At 45.2% G+C, this 22,825-nt stretch overlaps 1 protein-coding gene across 3 annotated transcripts in view; it reads right to left on the bottom strand.

Moving 5' to 3' along the window:
- TMEM131L (transmembrane 131 like) overlaps positions 1-22,825 on the bottom strand; it is a 522,596-nt gene that overhangs the window by 162,960 nt on the left and 336,811 nt on the right. For all 3 annotated transcript variants that reach the window (XM_069242819.1, XM_069242836.1, XM_069242829.1), the window contains exons 16-19: positions 6,052-6,169; positions 3,017-3,155; positions 1,687-1,796; positions 103-175 (exon numbers count right to left, since the gene is read on the bottom strand). In XM_069242819.1, coding sequence (XP_069098920.1) covers positions 103-175; positions 1,687-1,796; positions 3,017-3,155; positions 6,052-6,169 — 440 coding nt within the window. The remainder of the gene's footprint in view (positions 1-102; positions 176-1,686; positions 1,797-3,016; positions 3,156-6,051; positions 6,170-22,825) is intronic.

The following is a 22,825-nucleotide window of genomic DNA, read 5'->3' as shown; positions in this document are numbered from 1 at the left end:
TCCCTGATCATTAAATGCGGACTGAAAAATGAACAGGATAAAACTGTGTGTTTATTTTGTAATTTTGTATTTTCTGCCTCGCCAAATATTAAAAGATCTTACCGACTGGACACATTCCTTTGCGAGTCGGAATTCGTCTGTTGTAAAATTGATGCTGTTCACATTTATGCTGAACCTTCACAAAGAAAATAATGTTTTATCATAATGCGAAAGGGGCATTCAACAAATAGTCTAGTTCAAAAAGTAATAGGCACACACATATATATATAAACACACTCACACAATTAAGCGGACAGCAACAGCTGTGGCACAATGAAAGTTAGGCATTTTAGAGGAGAGCATGTACTTTATGATCTAGCAGTATAGATAGATTCTGTAGCATTGACGGTGCTGACATTAAAAGAACAAGTGAACAATAAACCAGGCCTGAGGGGAGAAGACATTCCAGATCCTTTCACATCTTCTCCATCAAGTGAGTTTTAGAAAAGCCACAGAAGAACATACCAAGTGCAACATTATGTGCCTAAATTAATCAAGCACCCAACAGGAACCTAATCACTATATACACTAAAACTGCAGTAATTGTTCATGTGGACCTAATTTTTATGAATATGATTTCAGCATTTCATTCACACCGTTTTGAACAACATGTAAAGAGAAAAAATTGAAACAATGTACGTAATTACTAAAGGCAGTACCAGAATAAAAATACCTATTTCAGAAGAAGGTTTTTTAAACTTGTGAAAATGAGAAACACACAGTTTGCTTAACCTGCTAACTGATGAACCACCTGTCCTGGAAATGAAGCTGCAATTACATTCTCAGACATCTGCATCCTACTTCATGCTCTTATACACACATGGGCCAAGCACACCCTTTTCTTGTGCACAGATCATCAGTTACTCATGCAGAAATCCAGAAGAGGAAATGCAAGCTTACATCTTTATGAGTGTATAAAGGTTCCTCTTTCCTAGAATACTCACACCCCAAAGACATACTGGAAAAACTAAAGGTACAGTAATCCAGACAATGAATTCCAAGCCAAGGACTTTGAATTTCCCTCCCTCTTGTAAACCATGTAGCAATAGATTAAAAAAACAAAGTTTATTATTAGTTATGTGTAGTGATGTCTTTTCAATAACACTCAATCTGCAAGTAGTTACAGTTGCTGGCCATACCATCACCCCCCATGGACGATGTCTGAAGACAACTTGCTACATTCAAGCAAGTTGTACTTGCTTCCTCAGTGCATAAATCTCCATCAGTATCATTGTTGTTATTGCAGGTGCCCCAGATTATCCCTAGAAACCTGCTGCAAATGCCAGGACTGTGAAGCATCAAGGCTGTCTAGTCTTTTTTCCTACCCCCATCCTGAACTTCCAGGTCTTTATCTCACATTAGCACGCTCTACATCATCCCTGCTTTCTCCCTTTTTATGCTTTCTCTTCCCCCTCCTCCTTTCTCCCTTTTGCTCTGATAATGAAAAGTCTGTTCCCCACAACAAGTGCCGGGGTCCACCACCTGCAACCATGAGCAATATCACTGGAGCACATTGCACCGCACTTGTGTATCCGGCCCATTTCCTAAAATAGCACTCCACAGCTCACCATGTAGAGTTGCACCTTCAAAGCATGCACAGAGGCATATACAGCTATATATTCAAAAAGAGCCATGCTTAATATTTACCATTTAGTGAGCAGGTCCAACGCAGGCTGTGGGGAGGGATAGCTGGATAGAGGTAGAAGTTGCACTGTCACAAACAAGGAGGATGGATTCCTCAAAGTGAAATACCTAACCTAAAAGTAGGGTTGCAGAGGAAAGAAACATTTTTATTTAAAATCATGATCACAAAACGTGCGCTGTAATATCACTACTGCTTCCCTCATGTGACGTGAAGGACCTTCAGAATAAATAACACTGTCCAGACTACAAAAGGATTTGCTAGCATCATCCTTATAAGGCAAAGCTGAGGAACACCCTGAGTAAACGAGCTATCAAGTAGCATCAAACACAAAAGAAAAAAAATGTTATTAGCATAAAGGGAGCTTTCAGTGAAACATATACAAGTGTCAAGATCAGCCAAGCAAGCCTGAATGAGATATTATTTGTGTGCTCATTATCTTTTGTCTTCAATGTGCTTAGATCACTCACACACTGAACAATGGCACCAGTCAAACACAAATCTCCACCTTTGCAAAACATTAGATTGGAATCGGTTTCAAATATTCAGGAGAAGAATACGCCAACTCTGTATGAACACCCTGAATGATGAAATCCACTTACAAGTCACAAATAAAGTTACCAAACTGCACAACCTGTGTGGCTCATTTTGAGGTGTGGTCTTCCTTTTTGGGAACTACAATAGACAAATGAGTATGTTTTTCTGTTCTGTCCCACCTGAACACGTATACTGCTTAACATATGTTTGAATGGTGCACTCTAATGCATCAATGTCTGTTCCAAATGTTCAAATGTCAGATTTCTAATGCTTGTTGGGCATGAGATGGTCAGGAAGGAACAAAAAGAGAATGCAAGTTTAAAGTAAGATAGAATAAACCTAAGAAAGTGTGCACTTATTACGAGACAAGAATGGAGATTCAGCAAAGGAAGCCAAACATGTATAGAGGAGAAAGATTATGATAGACGAGTGAGGGACACAACGGGGAAATGTAAAAATAATTATGAGAAAAATTACACACACCTCACAAAACTCTCATCACAGTGTCCACACAATATCAGATAATGTTTAACACCCAGAACACTGGATAAGCAAGCACAAGTTTGCAAGTGTTACCATAACATGCATTAATTGTAATTAGAATTTTACTCCAAAGTGATTTCCCTGTATACCTATAAACAATTTAAATCAACACATTTTGCTATTCAAAATTAGCCATTTAGACATGTTAAAAACAGTTTTTACATAAAATTGTATATTATAGTATAATGTATAAACAGATTTATACTGTTCAGAGCTACTATGTATTTATTTCTCCCAACAAAGGAAATTCCTTACCGTACTGTTTTTCAGTGCAGTGGTACTGAAGTTTAGCGCAAATCCAGGCTCAGAAATCAAATGAGGCCAAAAAAAGGCAAAAGGACCTTTCTCAACTTTCTTCTGGTCAACATCCTTCGTCCTGATCAAAAAATGTTTCCTGAGTGATTTAATAAAGGCACAAATTATATGTGTAAACAAACAGATCAGTGGATTTCTTATGTTGATTAAAACTGCATCATCCAAACTCAAACCTGCAAATTCATCTTATGGCACATCACAATATCAAAATATACATGCATATGTATGAAAATCAGACGAAGGTTTTAAATAAACATGTTTTGCCCTAATGTTATTAGCTACTCTAGAGAACAGAATTTATATCGCAGCTATCATTGACTTTCACCCATAGGAACAAAAATGTGATGCAATTCTGTCCCTGGAGAGAATATGGTCCAAGCTTGCAAGGGGCATCTCTTTCAAGCGCATCAACATTTACCAGGAGGCCATCAGTGGTGGGGAAAGGTGCTTAGGGAGGAGACAGAGTGGTTTTTCGTATTCCAATACAGCAAGTAAAGTTTATGTTACACACACATTTACCTGCAAAGATCTCAAATATATACTTTTCTATATATCACTTGCCCATTCAAGGCAATAATACAGTCATTCTTCATGAAGTAGAGATGTAGGCCCTTAATTTGCACCTCCTAGACAGAATGAAAAAAACAGAGCCAGAATGCCTGCCTATAGAGCTATCCCCAACTCTTATGCATGGCTAGGTAAACTAAAATGAGGATTTCATTATTTTTTAAATTATGAGTACCTCTGAACTAAAAATAATGCAAGAATATTCACAAATACTAGACAGGTTTTAATCAATGAAAAGAATAGGATTTGGTGCACATTCACGTGCTGTGTCCCAAAGGGTATTTATTTGAACGTTTTACATAGCGCTGTGTCACCAGATCAGTCTTACAGCACTTTACGTATAACTGAGATAGAGCGGTACATGCATAATTAATAAGTAGGAGGCAAAAGGGGCAATCGAAAAAGGCAGTAGTATAAGGATGGGGAAATCAGGAAGGAGGAGGAAGGGAGGGTATAACAAGAACAAATTGTAAACAAAGGACAAAAGGTGTTAAAAAAAAAAATGAGGTGGTAGCAAGTTCTCACTCAACATTTTCTTTCTCATCATGTTCTTCAGCCTACCTAACTTTAGTGGCATATGTGTAAGGCTCAAAACTAGTCTCCATCCTCCTAATGTATTGCTGCTGATGAGGCAAAACAGGAGGGGGAACCTTCCTCCATACCTGGCTGTGCATTTGTTAAAATAAAGCGTAACATAGATCGACCTATAAATGAAGAGGACACTAAAACCAGTGAAAAGAGAAAAACAGATCCTGATCAGAAGCCACCAAAGCAAGTGGACGAACTATTGTCAAGACCTGTAGTAGACGAGTAAACAAACAGCCCAGCACTAGAGGGAGACCAGATTGACCTTCTCGAGTGTGAGTGAATCAGTGCTGGTGAATGGTCTGCAGGCAGAGATTAAATGGGGGGCCCTACAAGGCCTCTGGGGGCCAGAAGGCATGCCAGACAGCCACAGTGAATACGAAAATGTACAGCATGACCTCCTTGAAAGTCTCAAACTGTTGCAGAGTCAACAAAGACCCTGGAAACAACAAACATTGACTCCACATTTGGCATCAGATCCAAAGACTGAGGCAAAGCCATGGTCGAGTTTTCTGGAGAGTTGACTGAGATCTCTCTTCCCAGAACTGACGTAGCTGGACATGGAAACGCCTCATTGATTCCTAGGTTTCTTTTTCAGCTTCTCCTTCAACGAAGCCTTACTTTAAGATGGAGAACTGCTGTATCTTCGTGATCTGGGTGAGGAAAGGCCCTCTCTCCTTCTGAGTAGTGACGTAATGTTTGGTTTTGTGCTCCATGACTGCTTTGAGATGCATCAGTGAGCATTTGTCACAGGAATCAGGGCCATGTTTGCAGCCAAGACACAACAGGCAGCAGATGTGTGGGTCCACACCTAGCAAGTTTTTCGGTGCATGATGTGGTTTAAAGCCTGTCATCTTCACTTGTCACATCCCTACATACTGAAAAAATATTTTTAACCAATAGGGCGCTGATAGGAATCAAAACTAGTAAATGCAAAGATCTGAATCCACAAAGAAGGGCATGGAAACAGAGCAAGAGCGCAGGGTTGGCGCCTATTTGCAGTTCAGTGTCATCATGCCCAGAGAAGAGAAGCAGTCACAATCGAAGCACATGGTGTCACCTACCGGCAGGAAGGAGCTGTTACAAGAGTTTCCAGATCCAGTCTGGAGCCTCAAAACGTGTTAAATATGTGGTCAGAAGTATCAATCAGAATTTGTGTTGGACTGTAGAACTGGAGGGTCAGCAGGTAAGTTAAAACATTTAAAATTGAGATTTGTGATTTTAATGAATGTTTCCTTTTTTATGTCACCTATTAAAGGTACGTTACATCACCTTTTCAAATTTGCAATGATTAGGACTTTTCCTAATCAGGGTAAAATCATCAAGGATAAAAACAAATCTGCAATTAAAATTGATTGTAAATTAGTCAGATCCTATCCTAATAGTCAATCTACTTGAAACAATATTCTGAACAACTAGAAGAGTCATGGTCAACATATGGATGTGCAAGACAACTTGGAAAAGTACATTTTACTTTTAAGTCTTGTAGCCTCACCAAAGAGTAGACTATCCAAATATTCTCAATTTTGGAGAAAGCAAAATAAGATTGAATGTCTAGTGCATGACTTGCTCTGAAGGATGTGCACTTCTGCAAAAAAATATAATATGTAGATTTCAATCTGCAGCAAGGACAGGTGACTAGGATTAGCATTACGGGGTTCCAAACTACAATGGCATTACAATGAAACCAACTGCATTAAACATAGTAAAAACTAAAAGGCATACCAGTAATTGAGAGGAATGGAAAGAGAAAGAAAATGTTGAAGGAAGTTGTGTGAAGCATTTGATGTGGAGGTGGCACCTAGGTACATTAAGTTATTTACCTGCATGTGTCTCCATATTTTAGTTTCCAGTATCTTTCATACAGCTCATTTCCAAGTTCAGAATCTACCTTCCAAGTGGAATGGTCTAAAGACAAACTTCTCTGCCACCGTACGTTTGCTGTAAAACAAGGAATACAAATATTTTAGTGGTCAATTTGAAGTGCGAATTGGTGTAGCACATACAGGTTTAACAAAAAAGACACTGAAAAGGGGAGAAGAAAAGGAGTACCAGGAACTTTCTCATGGACCACTTCTATCAGCAACAAGGCACCTGATCCTTATCTAGGCTTGACATTGTTACTCTTAGTGCACCTGTACCACTGACTGTCTTTCAAGGACTTCTCTTTAATTAGAGAAAGTTGTATTTACAGACCCCTTACCTAAATTTCTGTGTCTAAGTGGAAGGCAGCAGTTTTCGGTATATCTACCTTAATGATTAAAAAACACTAGATCCGGTAATTCTAGGATACATTTTTGGCAATGTATATCTGTTTAATAATAGTCTGTTGCTCTCAATTTAAAGGTGTTGTTTTCAAAGATGAATTTTTATCATGTCATAATAATTTGACAATGTAGGCTATAAATCGTGAATTTAAGAAAATCCTGTTTTCCAAATCTTATGAGTTTCCGTTCATAATTCGAATACAAGATATCTTTTCACCACCATGTACAATCAATAAAAAATTAGGACTGGAGAAATGGATCTGAGCTCGCAAGGAGACTGATTTAATAATAAAACCAAGTGTATTTCAAGCTGTTTTGTGGACATTTATTTTGAAACACACAAATTGATTCTGCAGGGTATCGATGCCACAGGTGTCTATGACCGACCAGTGACTGAAACAGTACCTAATCATAAAGCTGCCGGAGAGGATAGCCTGACAAGCTGAATTTATGACAAATTTATTAACAACTGTCTTGTGACGCACATTTTATTAACCACTGTTATAAGGAAAAAAATCATAGAGGCATGGTAAAACTCTAATATTTCTGTCTTCATGGGGAAAAGGGGATTCATTTCAATGTTCTTTAAATTGCTACACTTTCTTGTTCATAGTTCACAAGACAATTGAATCTAAATTTATTGCTAATGTTGCTTCTACAAAGCAAAGCTCAGTAACAGACAACATGGGTTTTGCCTATGAAGGGTGCCAAAGAAACGTTGCCATTGCCATGCAGGAAGCTGCAAAGGAATTATCAGACCCTTGCTTCATAATATGTTTGGAGTCTTACGTGAGTGGTCAACAGTGTTTGACATATCTATTGTTATTAATATGTAAACATGATTTCAGTAGGAAGTTCACTAAACCGAGATAATGCTTTTATGACCATCCTAAGGTACGAATTGGCAAACTATCTGCCAAGGGTACGACTGAAGTAGTTACAAGACAAAATATAGATGTAAATGCTGACCACTAGGTTGGGTATAGTCCATGATGAATGTGTTTCAGACAATCCTGCAGCGGACACATGTGTAGGCATGTATATGGTACTATTGCAATACAAGATGCCATTATCCCTAGAAATCTCTAAACTGTTCTTACTGGAATCTGCTGCTTGGGGTGTATTTGACTCAAGAGAGTTGTTATATTGAGAATCCTGAGAGCACTGGGTAGGCTAACCCTCATTTAGTGTTTAGAACAGTTCCTAAATAGGGTTGTATCTGAGATGGTTGGAAGTGAGACTTCTTTATGTTAATGTTAAACCCCAAGTGATGAAGGAGATGAATGTTTGTTTGTGTATGGTGAAGACACTGCTGCAGTGAACTGGACTTAATAGGCAAATCGTCCAGATATGGGAAGGCATGACTACTTTGTCTGTGCAGATGTGCAGCAACTACTGCAAGACATTTTGTGAAAACATGAGGTGCAGTTCTTACTCCAAAAGGGAGTAACAAACTGGTAATACCTGCCTTGTATAAAGAATCTGAGATATTTCCTGTGTGCTGAATGTATTAGGATGTGAAAGTAAGCATCCTTTAGATATAGAGCAGATATGAAGTCTCCTTGTTGTAACAGTGGTCTTATATCTAGGAGAGTGACCATATGAAAGTGTTCTGACAAAATGTAATGGTTTAATAGTCCGAGATCTAGAATTAGGCGAAGAATTACTTTTTGGGGAATAAGAAAGTATAGGGAACATACCCCCGTTCCTTTTTGATGAATGGGAACTAACTATTGCTCCTTTCTGAAGGACAGCTTGTACTTCTTGATTGAACAGTTGCAAACGTTATTCAGAGTTTGTGCTTTCTGGGTGGTTTGTTTGGAGGTGTGTTGACGAGCTCCTTGTAATAACGTTGGATGATATCCAACACCCACTAGTCTGATATATTTTGCCAGTTGGGAAAAAATAGGTGGAAGTGTCCCCCAACAGGTGTTGTGTGATTGGGGGGGAATGAGAAGACATTGCTTTTAAGTGGAAGGGGAGGTACATGTGGAGACACCTGTTCCTCGACCGAGTTGTTTCCCCTATAAAGGTCTGCATAAAAACCTCTACAAGGGGATGCAGAGTGTTGTTGCCTGAAAGAGGTAGAGGAGTCTAATGTTGTCTACTTATTGTTTTGTATGAATGCAGGTTTACAAAAGGTGCCTCGACTAACAGGAGTTTGAAGTTCTCCCATAGACTTTGCAACATCAGCGCCTTTTTTTATTTTTTCTAATGCTTGGTTCACCTCTGGACCAAAAAGGTATTCCTGATCAAAAGGGAAATTAAGAAGCATTTATTGAACCTCAGATTTAAAACCTGATATGTGCAACCAGGCATGTCGTCATAATAGGACACTAATGTCTAAAGCCCTTGCAGCTGTGTCTGCCGCATCAAGAGCACATCTAATAGAGTTATTAGATATTAACTTGTCCTCTTGTACAAGCTGGTGTCCTTTCTTTTTAAGCACTTCAGGAAGATATTGAATGAGATCTTCCATCTCATCCCAGTGTGCTCTGTTGTATCCTGCCAACAGTCCTTGGGTGTTGGCAATTCTCCAACGATTGACTGCTTGAACCCACAACCCTTTTGCATCAATAAGTTTTGACTCTTTGTCTAGAGGAGGTGCATCCCAGAAGTTTGGGAATTAGCTTGCTTACTAGCATTTGAAACTATAAGGGAGTATGGAGGAATCTGTCCTCTAATATAATCAGGACCTGAAGGGGCTGGCTTTTTTTTTCTTTTTTTAACAACTCTAGGTGTAAATATTCGAGCACGGACAGGGTCTTTAAAAATGTACCCTGCATGCCGCCATACCCTTTAACATGGGCAGATATTGAGATGCCCTACTGGTGGAGGAAAGGGTTTCAAATAAGAAATCATCTTCTATAGGGTCCTTGTACAATGGGACCTGATGATTTGCAGCTACCCTAGCTACCGATTTATTGAAGGATGTGGTGTCATCTGGTGGAGGGGGTTTAGGTGGGTATGAATCTGGATCCTCTGATGGGTCAATGTCTGCTGTGAGTCTTGATCCCCCTCCCCATCACCTACATTGAATTGTGGAGATCCTAGTTGAGTTACCCCTATTATATCTTCAGCTTCAGAGTGTGAATGGTGTGGTGAAGTAGGTGGAGGAGAAATGGAAGTATTGGACTAGGGGCCATGTCCTTTCTCTTTATCTTGTGAGGAGGTCTTTTGTTTCGGACCAAGCTTGAAAGATAGGCTCTGGTGCTAAAACAGTCCTTTTCAAACAAAGTGTCAAAACTTTCGATGCTGAAGAGGTTTTGGTGCCAAAATGGTTGGTGTTGATGTTGCCGGAACTGAACGCACGTTTGGATGGGTCGATGTCAAAACCTTTGGAGCCATTTTATGGGTGGAGTCTGTATGCTTGGCCTTAAGTGCCAAGCTGAAAGGCGAGGCATCCTTGGCAACTGTTCGGTGCTGACCATGACCAGATGGCAGTGGTGGCCCAGTAGCCTTTTGTTCAGTCATAGCTGAATGATTTTGGCAGGTGTAATATGGGCTTTTGTACTCACTGTGTGCTGCACCAATGGAACTTCTTGTGTCTGCACTGTGGTCTCATTCTAGGAGGCAGATTCGGAGTCTGAAATCGATAAGGCCTCCTCTTCCACCACAGAAGCTTCATGGATTTCTTCCTGCAGCTCGATGTCTTTGAAACCGAAGATGTCTGGTGTCTCTTCTAGTTCTTTTTGCTATATTTCTTTCCGGCGTGGTCGATGATCCTGTAGTGTTTTCTTTGATCAAAAGGATCAACAGGCCTCACAATTTTATTTGCTGTGATCAGGCGATAATCAGAGGTTGCAAACGGAGTTGAGGCCTGCGTGGTAATATTTGGAATGATACCTGGGTCAAAATCGGAAAGGTGTCAGTTCCACCAGCAGTGCATTTCTTATGCGTACCGAGCTATGAAATAATGGAAGTCGACCGGGCAAGGCTCAAAGACCGGGAAAGAAAGTCGTCGACCCGACTAAGGGAGATTTGCTTCTTGTGTTCGCTGTATGAAAATGGAACGCAAAGGAAAACAATGCTGACAAGTATGGGACTGTCAGTTGTTCTGAAGGCAGCCCAAAACGGTCTCGACCAGAGCATCTAAGAACACAACTGAACCAGATGGCGGAAAGAAAACAATCTAGCAGTGGAGTCGATGCCCATGCACAGTATCACCAAGAGGAGGGGTCACTTTACCTCATGACTCTCACAACTTCTAGGATCCGGAGGCCTCCAGACAGCCCACTCTCCCCCCCGCCAGGAAAGCACGAGGCGACAAGCTTTATTTGTTGGAAGAAGTATCTTTTATTTTCAAAAAGTCATCATATAAAATAACTCATAACTTCAACAAGCCAAACATCAAATAGCAAGTATAACAAGGTTATTCAATAAAGAAAACATTTTTATTTATATGTTACTGAGAAATTACTTGTGACCATAACCAATGTGACAGGATCCCTTCCTGTCCTGAACCACCATATTGGACCACAGAGGTGACCCGTGTCTCACCTGTATCCGTAGGAGGGACGGTTACCCTGACTACCCGGTACCTTGTCCTCCAGTTTAGGGTTCCGCCCCCCCCTCCAAACACCAATCAGCCCTGGGGTGTAATGTGGGGAGCCAAGAGCTGGAGCCCCATGTTCTCCCCCAGCGATCTGAGGTCTCTTACCCCCTAATCTGGTGTGTACATCCGCTGGTTGGCTCAGAACTTCAGGATCCTATCCCAGATGTCCTCCTGGGGGCCCCACCTTGGGGACCCCCTCCTATTGTTTCTAGTCACATTTTTCATCTCAATTTCCCAACTTCCTTCCAAACTACTAACATAAAGGAGAGGGTGGGTGGGACAAACGCGGGCCGCACGCCAGGTCCCGCCGCCGCACACAAGTAAAGAATGTTTATCCTTCTTTGGGGGGGGGGGGGAGGGGGTTTTAAATAGCCCCCCACCAATGCGCGGCGGCTGGAACCAGCGGTCGGCCAACGTCGGCCCCACGACATGCCCCCTGTGGCATGACTTCCGCCCCAACGCCTCGCGAGGCGTCAGGGCGGAAATCCGGCCGACTCCTGCACCCCCGGCAGGGAGGAAAAGGAGGGGGGGGGAGTGCCCCAGGGCCTCGGAGGCCCCGTCCCCTAACGGGCTGCGCCCCCCCACTAGGGGGGGGGGAGCGCTCTACTCTAGGATCCAGAGGCCTCCAGGTAGCCCACACTCCCCCCGCCAGGAATGCACGAGACGACAAGCTTTATTCGTTGGAAGAAGTATCTTTTATTTTCAAAAAGTCATCATATAAAATAACTCATAACTTCAACAAGCCAAACATCAAATAGCAAGTATAACAAGGTTAGTCAATAAAGAAAATATTTTTATTTACATGTTACTGAGAAATTAATTGTGACCATAACCAATGTGACAGGATCCCTTCCTGTCCTGAACCACCATATTGGACCACACAGGTGACCCGTGTCTCACCTGTATCCGTAGGAGTGACGGTTACCCTGACTACCCGGTACCTTGTCCTCCAGTTTAGGGTTCCGCCCCCCCTGCAAACACCAATCAGCCCTGGGGTGTAATGGGGGGAGCCAAGAGCTGGAGCCCCATGTTCTCCCCCAGCGATCTGAGGTCTCTAACCCCCTGATCTGGTGTGTACATCCGCTGGTTGGCTCAGAACCTCAGGATCCTATCCCAGATGTCCTCCTGGGGGCCCCACCTTGGGGACCCCCTCCTATTGTTTCTAGTCACATTTTTTATCTCAATTTCTGCCACAAGGGCGAGCAGGGTCCCAAAGGTCCTTCGCCCTCCCCTCCCAAAAAGAGGCTGCGGGCAAAACCCCACATGTCGCGGATAAATTGATCGGTTCCCTCGTCAGACAAATGCACTTGGTCATTGTGAAACATGTGCATGCCTTTCAGCAGTTTGTGGGGGATATTCCATAGGCGCCCAGGGCCTGGGCAGAGCTTTGCCATCTCGGCATTAAGCCGGCGAACTGACACATTGATGGTTCGAGATCTTAACCCTGTCCCCCCACTTACGACGTGGAACCATGTGTGACCAGGCAAATGCTGCCCCTGGGAATTGCTTTGCCACTTTTGTGATTTCAAGGAATACAGTCTCCATAAGGGTTTTTCGGCCTAAACTCACTAAATCATTGCCCCCCAAGTGAATGATGATTAGATCCGGAGACTGCAGTCCCCCTCGACTACTCGCCAATTCGACCAAATGTTGCAGCTGGGTGATGCCTCCTCCGCCAGTGCCGCACCACCGAAAAGCCACGCTGTGCAAGTCTGCCGGTTTCGACCCACGGAGCTGTTGCAACCGGTATGCCGCCCGACGGACAAATGAATGGCCCAATACCCAGACTACTCGCTGAGGCATTTGACTGAAAGAAAAGAAACATGCGCGTGAGACATCACCACTGAGCAACCCAGTCCCTGTTACACAAACTCTGGCCTGATGTAACGTTTGTAACATTCCGAAGCCCAACGACCTATATGCCTGCTGCCGCTGCTACCGTGGCTGCGGCAATTCTAAAGGAATGGGATGAGTATCCTTGCTGATCCACTCCGATTGATTTCAGGGACAATTTAAAGACTTCCGCGAACTGGTAGCGTGACAGGCAGTCTCCGCATGGGTGAATGAAGAAGGCCGGAGACTCAGCCATAGGGCGCACCGCCATATAATTGTTTGTGATTAACACAGAGCATAAGGGGGAACCAGGCGCCTCACTGAGTGTGATGTGTGTTCCTTTCTTCAGCTGGTCGGTCTTTGATTTACGCAACATAATTTATAGCGCCCCCTTGCAAACCATTACGTCTTTCTGCTGTAGGCCCCCCAAGTAGTCACCCTTGGAAGAGCCTACCAACTCGCTGATGCGGAAAGCCCCGTAAAAGGCCAAAGTGAAGGCCGCGGCGAAAAGCGCCGCCTCGGTGGGTGAAGAGCAGACGGTGTGGAGCGCCCTTAAAATCCTTTCTAGCAAAGGAGGGGTGACGGGACGCCTGGCATCAGAGCTACCCGGGGATCCCTTGGCCCAACCCCTCAAGGCCTGTTTTATGATAAAAGTATTCAGAGGCCTCTCCAATTTAACTATTTTTGCGAAGAAACGTATCGCCGCCAAGTGGGCCTTCGCGCATGACACAGGACGCCCTAGGCTACGCAGACGTTTAAGGAACGCCCCCATTGCTGGCTCAGAAAATGTGTCTGCAATATGCCGAGCACGCAAGAATCGCCTGTAAAGTAAAAAACTGTTCTCATAAGCTGTTTTTGTGCGTGGGGCCAAGGATGATGCTACTAAGTCTGGGAGGGAGGGGCACCAATCTTCCACAGAGATTCTGGGAACTCTGTCATCTTCTCCTTCGCCTGGGGGTGATACCGCAAAAAATCCTGCATTAATGAACGAGACAATGCGTCAGCTGCGTTGTTATGCACCCCAGGCATGTGCTTCGCCTTGAACGTGATGTTGTGCTGAAGACAAGCCAGAATCAGGTGTTTCAAAAGGCGCAAAACCAAAGGGCATGAAGCCCCTTGGCGGTTGATAACATCCACAACCGCCATGTTATCAGACCAGAAAATTACCACCCTGTTCCTGAACTCCTTTGCCCAGATGTTTACGGCGACCACGATTGGGAATAATTCTAAGAACGCTATATTCTTGGTCCAACCCCACATGACCCAATCTCTAGGCCAGTCTGCCCTACACCATAATGGGCCCAAAATTGCCCTTAAGCCTATGCTACCCGCGGAGTCAGGGTATAGGCCTAGCGTAGGGCTGGGTATTGCTTTCTGCGGCCAAATGACCGACCCGTTGAATGTCCTAAGGAACAGATCCCACAACCTCAGGTCGTCCCTAACCTCTCTAGATAGCCGGGCGTGGTGGTGTTTTTCTTTTAGCCCCGTCATTGAGCAAGCTATTGGCCTAGAAAAGGGGCGACCCATGGGGATGATTCTTAGTGCAAAGTTCAGGTGACCCACCAGTACCTGAAGTTGGTGCAGGGTCACCTTTTCTTGAGACAATATAGCCTTAATGGACTCCTTGAAAGCCAACAGTTTATCCAAAGGCAAGCGGCACTCCCCGGCCATGGAGTCAATTTCAATCCCTAGGAAAGTGATGCAAGTAGAAGGGCCGACCGTTTTCTCGGGGGCCAAAGGAACCCCAAATTCTTCGAACAAAGCGATTAAAGCTTGAAGGGCCCACCTGCACCTGTCAGAATTGGGGGGTCCCAGAATCAGGAAGTCGTCCAGGTAATGAATGACCTCCCGGGGTCCCGTACATTGTGAGAATACCCATTGAAGAAAGGAGCTGAATTGCTCGAAATAACTGCAAGATATGCTGCAACCCATGGGCATGCATTGGTCGAAGTAATACTCCCCCCTGAATTGAAAACCCAGCAGGTGGTAGTCCTCGGGGTGCACGGGAAGCAGACGGAAGGCAGACTCAATGTCGGTTTTTGCTAACATAGACCCCTGGCCCAGCGCTCTCACTTTCTCAACCGCATTATCCACTGACGCGTAACGAACTGAACATAGCTGCGGATCGATGGCGTCGTTAACTGATGACCCCCGAGGGGCTGAAAGATTGTGGATCAATCTGAACTGACCTGCTTCCTTTTTAGGAACCACCCCCAACGGGGAACACACAAAACCAGATAGTGGAGGGCACCCAAAAGGACCAGCAAGCAAGGACCTCTCTTTCTCTATTTTTTTTCCAACTACCGAAGTGTTCTGTAAGGCAGATATTAGGTTCTTACAGTGATCTACCGGAGAAACATTAGGGGCGGGAATCCTGAAGCCAAAGGAAAAACCGTTAAGAGGTACCGAAGCCGCGTCCAAAGAAGGGTAAGCCTGTAACCAAGGGCGTAACGCTTCTAACCTGACCGGGGAGAGGAGAATCAATTTGATGGTTTACTGGGGTCCCGACCCCGCGCTTTAGATTTCTTAATACACTTGGATTCAGGATGGGAAGGCTGTCCACAAAAGGAACAGTTATGCTTGAATTTGCATGTTCCTGTGGGACGTGAACATGTCTTTCTGTTAAATGCCCAGCAAGACCCTTTCTTCTCACCGGACAACTGGGGCCGAAAGGGCTGCCTCCCTGGGACCTTGTTGTTAACACATTCGAGCCACACATTCACTTCTGTTTGATCCCACCCAATGGAGGGATCCTCTACTTTCGCCCAATGAAAATCCCTATCATACTCCAACCAGGCGGACCTCCCGTACGTGTGTTGAGCTTTCAATATCTTATTGCCATAATAAATCAAAGAGGTGCCCAACTCTTTTTTTTTCCAACAGGATTGACATAAAAACATTAAAGCCAAATAGCCAATTTGTGATGTTTTCTTCAATTCTTGGCTTTCTTTCACTATAGGAAGATGATTTATGTTCCTTCTCCTTCACTTCAATCTCCCTTCTTTTAGCCCTTATTAAAGAGAAAATGTCCACAAAGTCTCCCTTCCATATTTTTTCCCTTGTTTCTGCGCTAACGTGGGCGGCCAGCTTACCTGGTCTGGATAATAACGAGTCTGTCGTCCCTTCCTTGGCCGGGATGTCCGGACTCTGAAGCTTGCTTGAGTTGGGCTGGACTTCCTGAACCGGTGGGGGTGATGGGAGACAAATGCTCGGTGCCGGGGCGACACACGGGCTATTGTTCGAGGACTGCAGCGGGTTTGAGGAGTGCGCTGCAACTAGGGAATCTACCTGGCATTTTAAATCAGCTACTGTGTTTTGCCATGACACGTCCGCCCCCCCATGGTGTAGTGGGTGGTGGTAGTCGGTGCGTTAATACCGGCCAATAGCTTAGAAACTTCCATTAGCGCCAGCCTGGATGGCTCTTGATCTTGCGCCCGAGAATCGTGCAAGCCCACAGGCGGTGGACCCGATGGCGCGGGAAAAGCTACCCCCTGATGAGGTGTGGGAGATGGCCCGGGCTGAACTGTAGGTGCTAAGGCCGCCAAGGAATTACGAATATCTGCTAGGACCCCTTCTATACCCACGCCTGAGGGGGCCGTGGAGCCCGAGTTAAGAACTTGTGGCGTGGGCGGGGCCGCGGCAGCGGGCACGATCAACTATTCTGAAAGGCTAGTTGCTGCAGGGAGTGACAGAACGATGGTGGCTGGGACCGCTGCGGGGGGCGTTAGTATGATGGTGGCCGGCACCTGCGCTTTTGCATTCCTTCTACGTTTAACTGGGGGGAAAGCCGCGCTGGGGGCCACATCGGACCGCTTAGGGCGGGAACCCTTCTCACTGCCCCGATCTTTTTTAGTTGCCTCTATGGCCACACTGGATTCCTCGCTCCCCAATTTTTCCAAAACTAATCTCAGCAGCTGGGACAACTCTGGGTCGCGCTCCCTCCCTTTTTGGGTGCAGGACTTCTTAGGTGGCATGTTGACCTGCTCTTATGGCTAGCACCAATTGTAAAGGACTGTCTAATTAACAGTATAACCCCACCCTATTTAAAAAAAAAAAAATTTGAGGGGGTACGACCTGAAAAGAAATCAGATGCAAAACAGTCAAACACAGGGATCCATAAGACACTCTCCCAAATGTCCACAAATTAAAACCACCTTAAGCCTGTGTGCCACCTCACATAAATCAATGACCTGAAGAAGCCACCAATATTGTTTAGTGCTAGAAATACGGTGGAAATTGCAACCAGCAAACCTGTGATTCACGCAGAAATTGCTAACAGACAAGGACCATCAGAGGACCCCCCCCCCACTCAGCCTCCCAGTCACCTCCCTTCCCACGGGCTGCCAATCCCTTTTCTCACTGGCCCACGGGTCAAACCTAAGGTCAGCGCTAAAACTGTTTCAACGTAGAATTGTCATCACCCGTGCGCCCGTGCGCTGCATAAATCCACCATATACAAGAATGTCACCCTTGAGAAACGCACCAAGAAACCACAGTGAAAATTAAATATGGCTCAAATGCAGACAAAGCACAGTGCACTGCTGTTCTTTAAAGTGCGCGCGTCATGAAATCTACAGCAAGAGATAAAATAACTTTCAACCAAGACAACACTGTTGGACACGCTACTCCGCGTGCACCGAGAATAACGCTTACGGCGCGAAATTCAAATTAAAACAAAGCTTCCACGTATTTCTTTTGCCACACCGCGTGTCAACAAACTGCGTGCGCTTTTTAAATCTGGACAAAACCCCACCTTACCGCGCGTCGTCCAACTGCGTGTGAGGAGGTCTTTTGTTTTGGACCAAGCTTGAAAGATAGGCTCTGGTGCTAAAACAGTCCTTTTCAAACAAAGTGTCAAAACTTTCGATGCTGAAGAGGTTTTGGTGCCAAAATGGTTGGTGCTGATGTTGCCGGGAACTGAAGGCAGGTTTGGATGGGTCGATGTCAAAACCTTTGGAGCCATTTTATGGGTGGAGTCTGTATGCTTGGCCTTAAGTGCCAAGCTGAAAGGCGAGGCATCCTTGGCAACTGTTCGGTGCTGACCATGGCCAGATGGCAGTGGTGGCCCAGTAGCCTTTTGTTCAGTCATAGCTGAATGATATTGGCAGGTGTAATATGGGCTTTTGTACTCACTGTGTGCTGCACCAATGGAACTTCTTGTGCCTGCACTGTGGTCTCATTCTGGGAGGCAGATTCGGAGTCTGACATCGATAAGGCCTCCTCTTCCACCACAGAAGCTTCATGGATTTCTTCCTGCAGCTCGATGTCTTTGAAACCGAAGATGTCTGGTGTCTCTTCTAGTTGTTTTTGCTATATTTCTTTCTGGCATGCTCGATGATGCTGTAGTGTTTTCTTTGATCAAAACGATCAACAGGCCTCACAATTTTATTCGCTGCGATCAGGCGATAATCAGAGGTTGCAAACGGAGTTGAGGCCTGCGTGGTAATATTTGGAGTGATACCTGGGTCAAAATCGGAAAGGTGTCAGTTCCACCAGCAGTGCATTTCTTATGCGTACCGAGCTATGAAATAATGGAAGTCGACCGGGCAAGGCTCAAAGACCGGGAAAGAAAGTCGTCGACCCGACGAAGGGAGATTTGCTTCTTGTGTTCGCTGTATGAAAATGGAACGCAAAGGAAAACAATGCTGACAAGTATGGGACTGTCAGTTGTTCTGAAGGCAGCCCAAAACGGTCTCGACCAGAGCATCTAAGAACACAACTGAACCAGATGGCGGAAAGAAAACAATCTAGCAGTGGAGTCGATGCCCATGCACAGTATCACCAAGAGGAGGGGTCACTTTAACTCATGACTCTCACAACTTCTTTGAAGAAAAACAACCTGTACACATCCGGACTCAACACTAGATGGCAGAAGTATGAAGCATGGGGATCTACAGCCACACATGCCATTGAACACTGGTTTTACTAGGCTTTCACTGTATACCTGTCCTTCTTTGCTATATCCATCATCGTGTGGGCTAAACTGATCTTCACCTTCAAAGGGAGAGTTAACGTTATGTTACTGAACTTCAGGACATAATCCGGACACCCGAATCCAGGCATGCCTTCTGAGGAGGACAGTAGTGTTCATCTACCTAGAGGCTGTGCCTGCACAGCAAACAAGCGCTTTAGATAGAATCTTTCCTTCTTGCAGCAAGACTCTGTCTCAGTAAGCATCAAGGGGATAATTACCATTTGCTCCATTTCTTCATAATGGTATGCCACACCTTGACAAGAGGTCGACAGAGTGTATTATGTGTTACTGTGCGCAGCTCCCACTGCAAAACCTTTCCCTGCTGCATCGATCTTCTGGCTCTCTGTCTAAAGGTGGTGCATGTAAGGTTTCTAGGACAAAGGCTCTCTTCCTATTAGTGTGCACTTCCAGGGAGTCAGCTGACACTTGACGTAGAGTGGGTCATCATGTGCTGGCTTATATTTCTTTTCTACCCTATGCGTAACCACTCTAACATTTTCCCCACACATTTTTTCACGCTCTTAAGCATGGATAGACACGGTATTAACCCCTAGGTCTTTATAACAATCTATACAAAGAAGTTCTCTTCTTCCTCAATGACATGCAGCTTCAGCTTTTGGTGATTTGCTGCTCTGAATGACCACGTGATATGTTGTTGTATCATCTGAAGGTGACGCCTTCACTGGGAAGGCCTCAAAAGCATTAGCATCTTGAGGGTCCACAATGTAATCCTGCAACGGATCATCCCATCATCTGTCAAGAGATGCTCTTAGTATGGGTCTTGTGGTTTAAACTCACATCCTGGTCTGAGTCAGTGCAGTCTGTCTGTGTTCCTTGGTATAGGAAAAGTGTGCAGCTACCCAGAGATTGCTTCCTTGATAGTGAGGTTCCACTTCTTCAGAGGTGTTCGATCTGCTTCTTGTTGTGGAGGTCAAGGCAAAATCTTCACAAACCGAGGATAAATGTAGATCTTCCTCTGCCAGAGATCAGACTGTTCTGGCAGCTCTATGACTGAGGAAAGGTCACTAGACATTAAGGCTGGCATCACAACTGTTCCACAGTTGACTTTGGCACTGAAATAGTCAGCAAAAGCGTGGCTACTTAGAGGCTATGTGCCCTCGCATTGGGGCATACCTGAGCAGAGATTGTCTGTCAGTGTCTTTATGTTCTAGGAGACAAAAGCCAAACAGGACTGTTAAGGTTCCTTTGTGATAGTCTGGCTTGAAGGCTGGCTCTCTCAAGTTCCTGTGCTTTCCCTGGTTTCGAGACTTGTCAAGGCTGAGTCCAAAGGATGATACTCAGATCGCATGGCAAGTGTCACTATCTTTGGGGAAGTCTGTTTCCTGGGAGCAGTTTAGGAACCTTGAAGAATGTCCCTCCTCACTGTCTGAGCACTCTGAGAAGAGTGTTTCAGGACTCCAATTTAGCTGATCTGTTGAAATACCAAACTGGAGCTCCCATTTTAAGTAGGTTCTCTCAATGTCCTCGGCTTTGAAAGCCAGCAGTGTCTTAGTAGGGTCCTCGTGATTTATTTATAATGCACCCATTAACGTTCTTGTCTGTGCCTGCCTTTTTTCTTGAAGGTCTGATGGACCAAACAGCGTGATTCCTTGTGATACCTGTGCAAGCAAATCTCACAATTCCAGTGTTGGTCCGATCACAGGAACTTACCGTTGCACATGGTGCAAACCTGTTGCTCTCCACCCGTGCTCTCCATAACTCACCTTGTAAGAGTCATTCTCATAAGACCTGATGGTGAGAAAAAAAACTCTAATCCATTGCACAGAGAAAAAAGTGTGATCGAATTCAAGTAATCGGCTGATGAAGGTGTTCTCTGAAGCTGTAGAAGGTGATTCCAGTCACCAGAGTCAAAAGAATGGTAGCCTTGTAGCTCGATGGTCCTGGAGCTCCAAACGCCCGACTGAATTGATGGCAGGAAACAAACAATTCAAGGGGGTATCTATGGCCTACCATATTTTAGATTTTAGGGAATTATCACAAGTCGTCTCGAAACAAACTTGTACTTCGAAAAACAACCTGCAACATCTCCTAACCCTAGATGGCAGGAGTGTGCTTAGAATGAATCCACCCCCTACTTCCACACTAAACTCCACCTTTAGCTTGGGTGAGATGCCTTAATTTCATGGTCAAGGAAACTTTGACTGTTATGCTGGAAACAGGGTCACACATTCACAGAGCCAGGGTGTTGGAAAGTGCCACTATAGACATGGTTACCCCCACCCACTTTTTGCCTAGTGTTGATGCCAACCTTGATTGAAAGGGTGCTGGGATCCTGCTAACCAGGCCCCATCATCAGTGTTCTTTCCCAAAATCTGTACCTTTGTTTTCACAATTGGCACAGCCAGGGCACATAGTTAAGTCCCTTGTAAAAGGTACCCCTGGTACCAACGGACCTGTGGCCACGGAAGGTCCCTAAGGGCTGCAGCATGTATTATGTCACCATGGGGGACCCCTCACCAGGCACATACACACTGCCATTGCGACCTGTGTGTGCTGGTAGGGAGAAAAGGGCAAAGTTGACATGGCACCCCTCTAAGGGTGCCATGCCAACAAACCACTGCCTGTGGCATAGGTGAGACATTCCTCTAGCAGGCCTTAAAGCCATAAGGCAGGGTGCTCTATACCATAGGTTAGGGAATAGCTGCATGAGCAATATGCCCCTACAGTGTCTAAGTCCATTCTTATACATGTGAGTGCAGTGTAGCCATACTGAGTATATGGTCTGGGAGTTTGACATTATGAACTCCACAGCTCCATAATGGCTTCACTGAATACTGGAAAATGTGATATCAAACTTCTCAGCACAATACACCCACACGGACGCCAGTGTGGGATTTATTGAAAAATGCACTCAGAGGACCTCTTAGAGATGCCCCCTGAATGTCAACCCAACTGCTAGTGCAGGACCTGTGCAGGACCGGTGCCAGCCTGCCACTTTCAGACAAGTTTCTGACTACATGGGGTGAGAGTCTTTGTGCTCTCGGTGGTCAGAAACAAAGCCTGTCCTGGGTGTAGGTGCTTCACACCGTCGTCCTGCAGGAACTGTAGCACCTGGCAGTGAGCCTCAAAGGCTCAAGCCTCAGTTTACAGTGCCCAAGAGCACTCCAACCAGTGGAGTTGATCGCCCCCACCAGACAAAGCCCCACTTTTGGCAGCAAGTCCAGCAGGAAAATTAGGGAAAACAGGGAGGAGTGACTACCCCAGCTAGAACCACCCTTAAGGTGTCCAGAGCCGAGGTGACCGCCTCCCTGCAGAATCCTCTATCTTGGTTCAGAGGACAGGGACCAATAGTGTTAGGTTTGTACCCCCGTCCCCAAAGGGAGTGGGCACAAGATGGGTGTAGCCACTCTCAGGGACAGTAGCCATTGGCTACTGCCCTCTGACCCCTGTTACACCCCTAAATCTTGTATTTAAAGGCTTCCCTGAACCCAGCTCACCAGATTCCTGGTGACCTGACAAGAAGAAGAAGGACTGCATAGCTGAAATCCCTAGCAGAGAAGGAGGAAGACGACAATTTACTAGGCCTCAGCCCTACCGGCATGCCCCTGCATCAAAGAACCTGCACAAGCCCAGCAATGCACCCAGCTGGACCAGCAACCTCTGCTAAGCTCCAGAGGACTGCCATGCACCCAAAAGAACCAAGAACTCCTGTGGGCAGCAGCCCTGCCTAAAAAAGAAGCAACAACCAAGGACTTCAACCCCACTACGAATGCGTGAGTCGTGACCACTCGGCACCCGATGTCCACGGCTCATGTCCATGTGGTCCAACCAGCTAGAGAGGATCCCCAAGCGATTCTGAGCAAGTGCCCACTTTGGGTTGACCTCTCCACCCCTCCATGACGACACCTGCAGAGGGAATCCCGAGGACCCCTCTGAGGCAAAAGCTCAAGTCAAACATATCCGATGCCTAAAGACACTGCACCCGCAGCCCCCAGGCCTTGGAGAAC

Source organism: Pleurodeles waltl, chromosome 1_2, assembly GCF_031143425.1.
Source record: "Pleurodeles waltl isolate 20211129_DDA chromosome 1_2, aPleWal1.hap1.20221129, whole genome shotgun sequence".
NCBI classification, from domain to species: domain Eukaryota; kingdom Metazoa; phylum Chordata; class Amphibia; order Caudata; family Salamandridae; genus Pleurodeles; species Pleurodeles waltl.
Note: the sequence above shows the minus strand (reverse complement) of the source record. Positions and strands in the feature narration are given on the sequence as shown.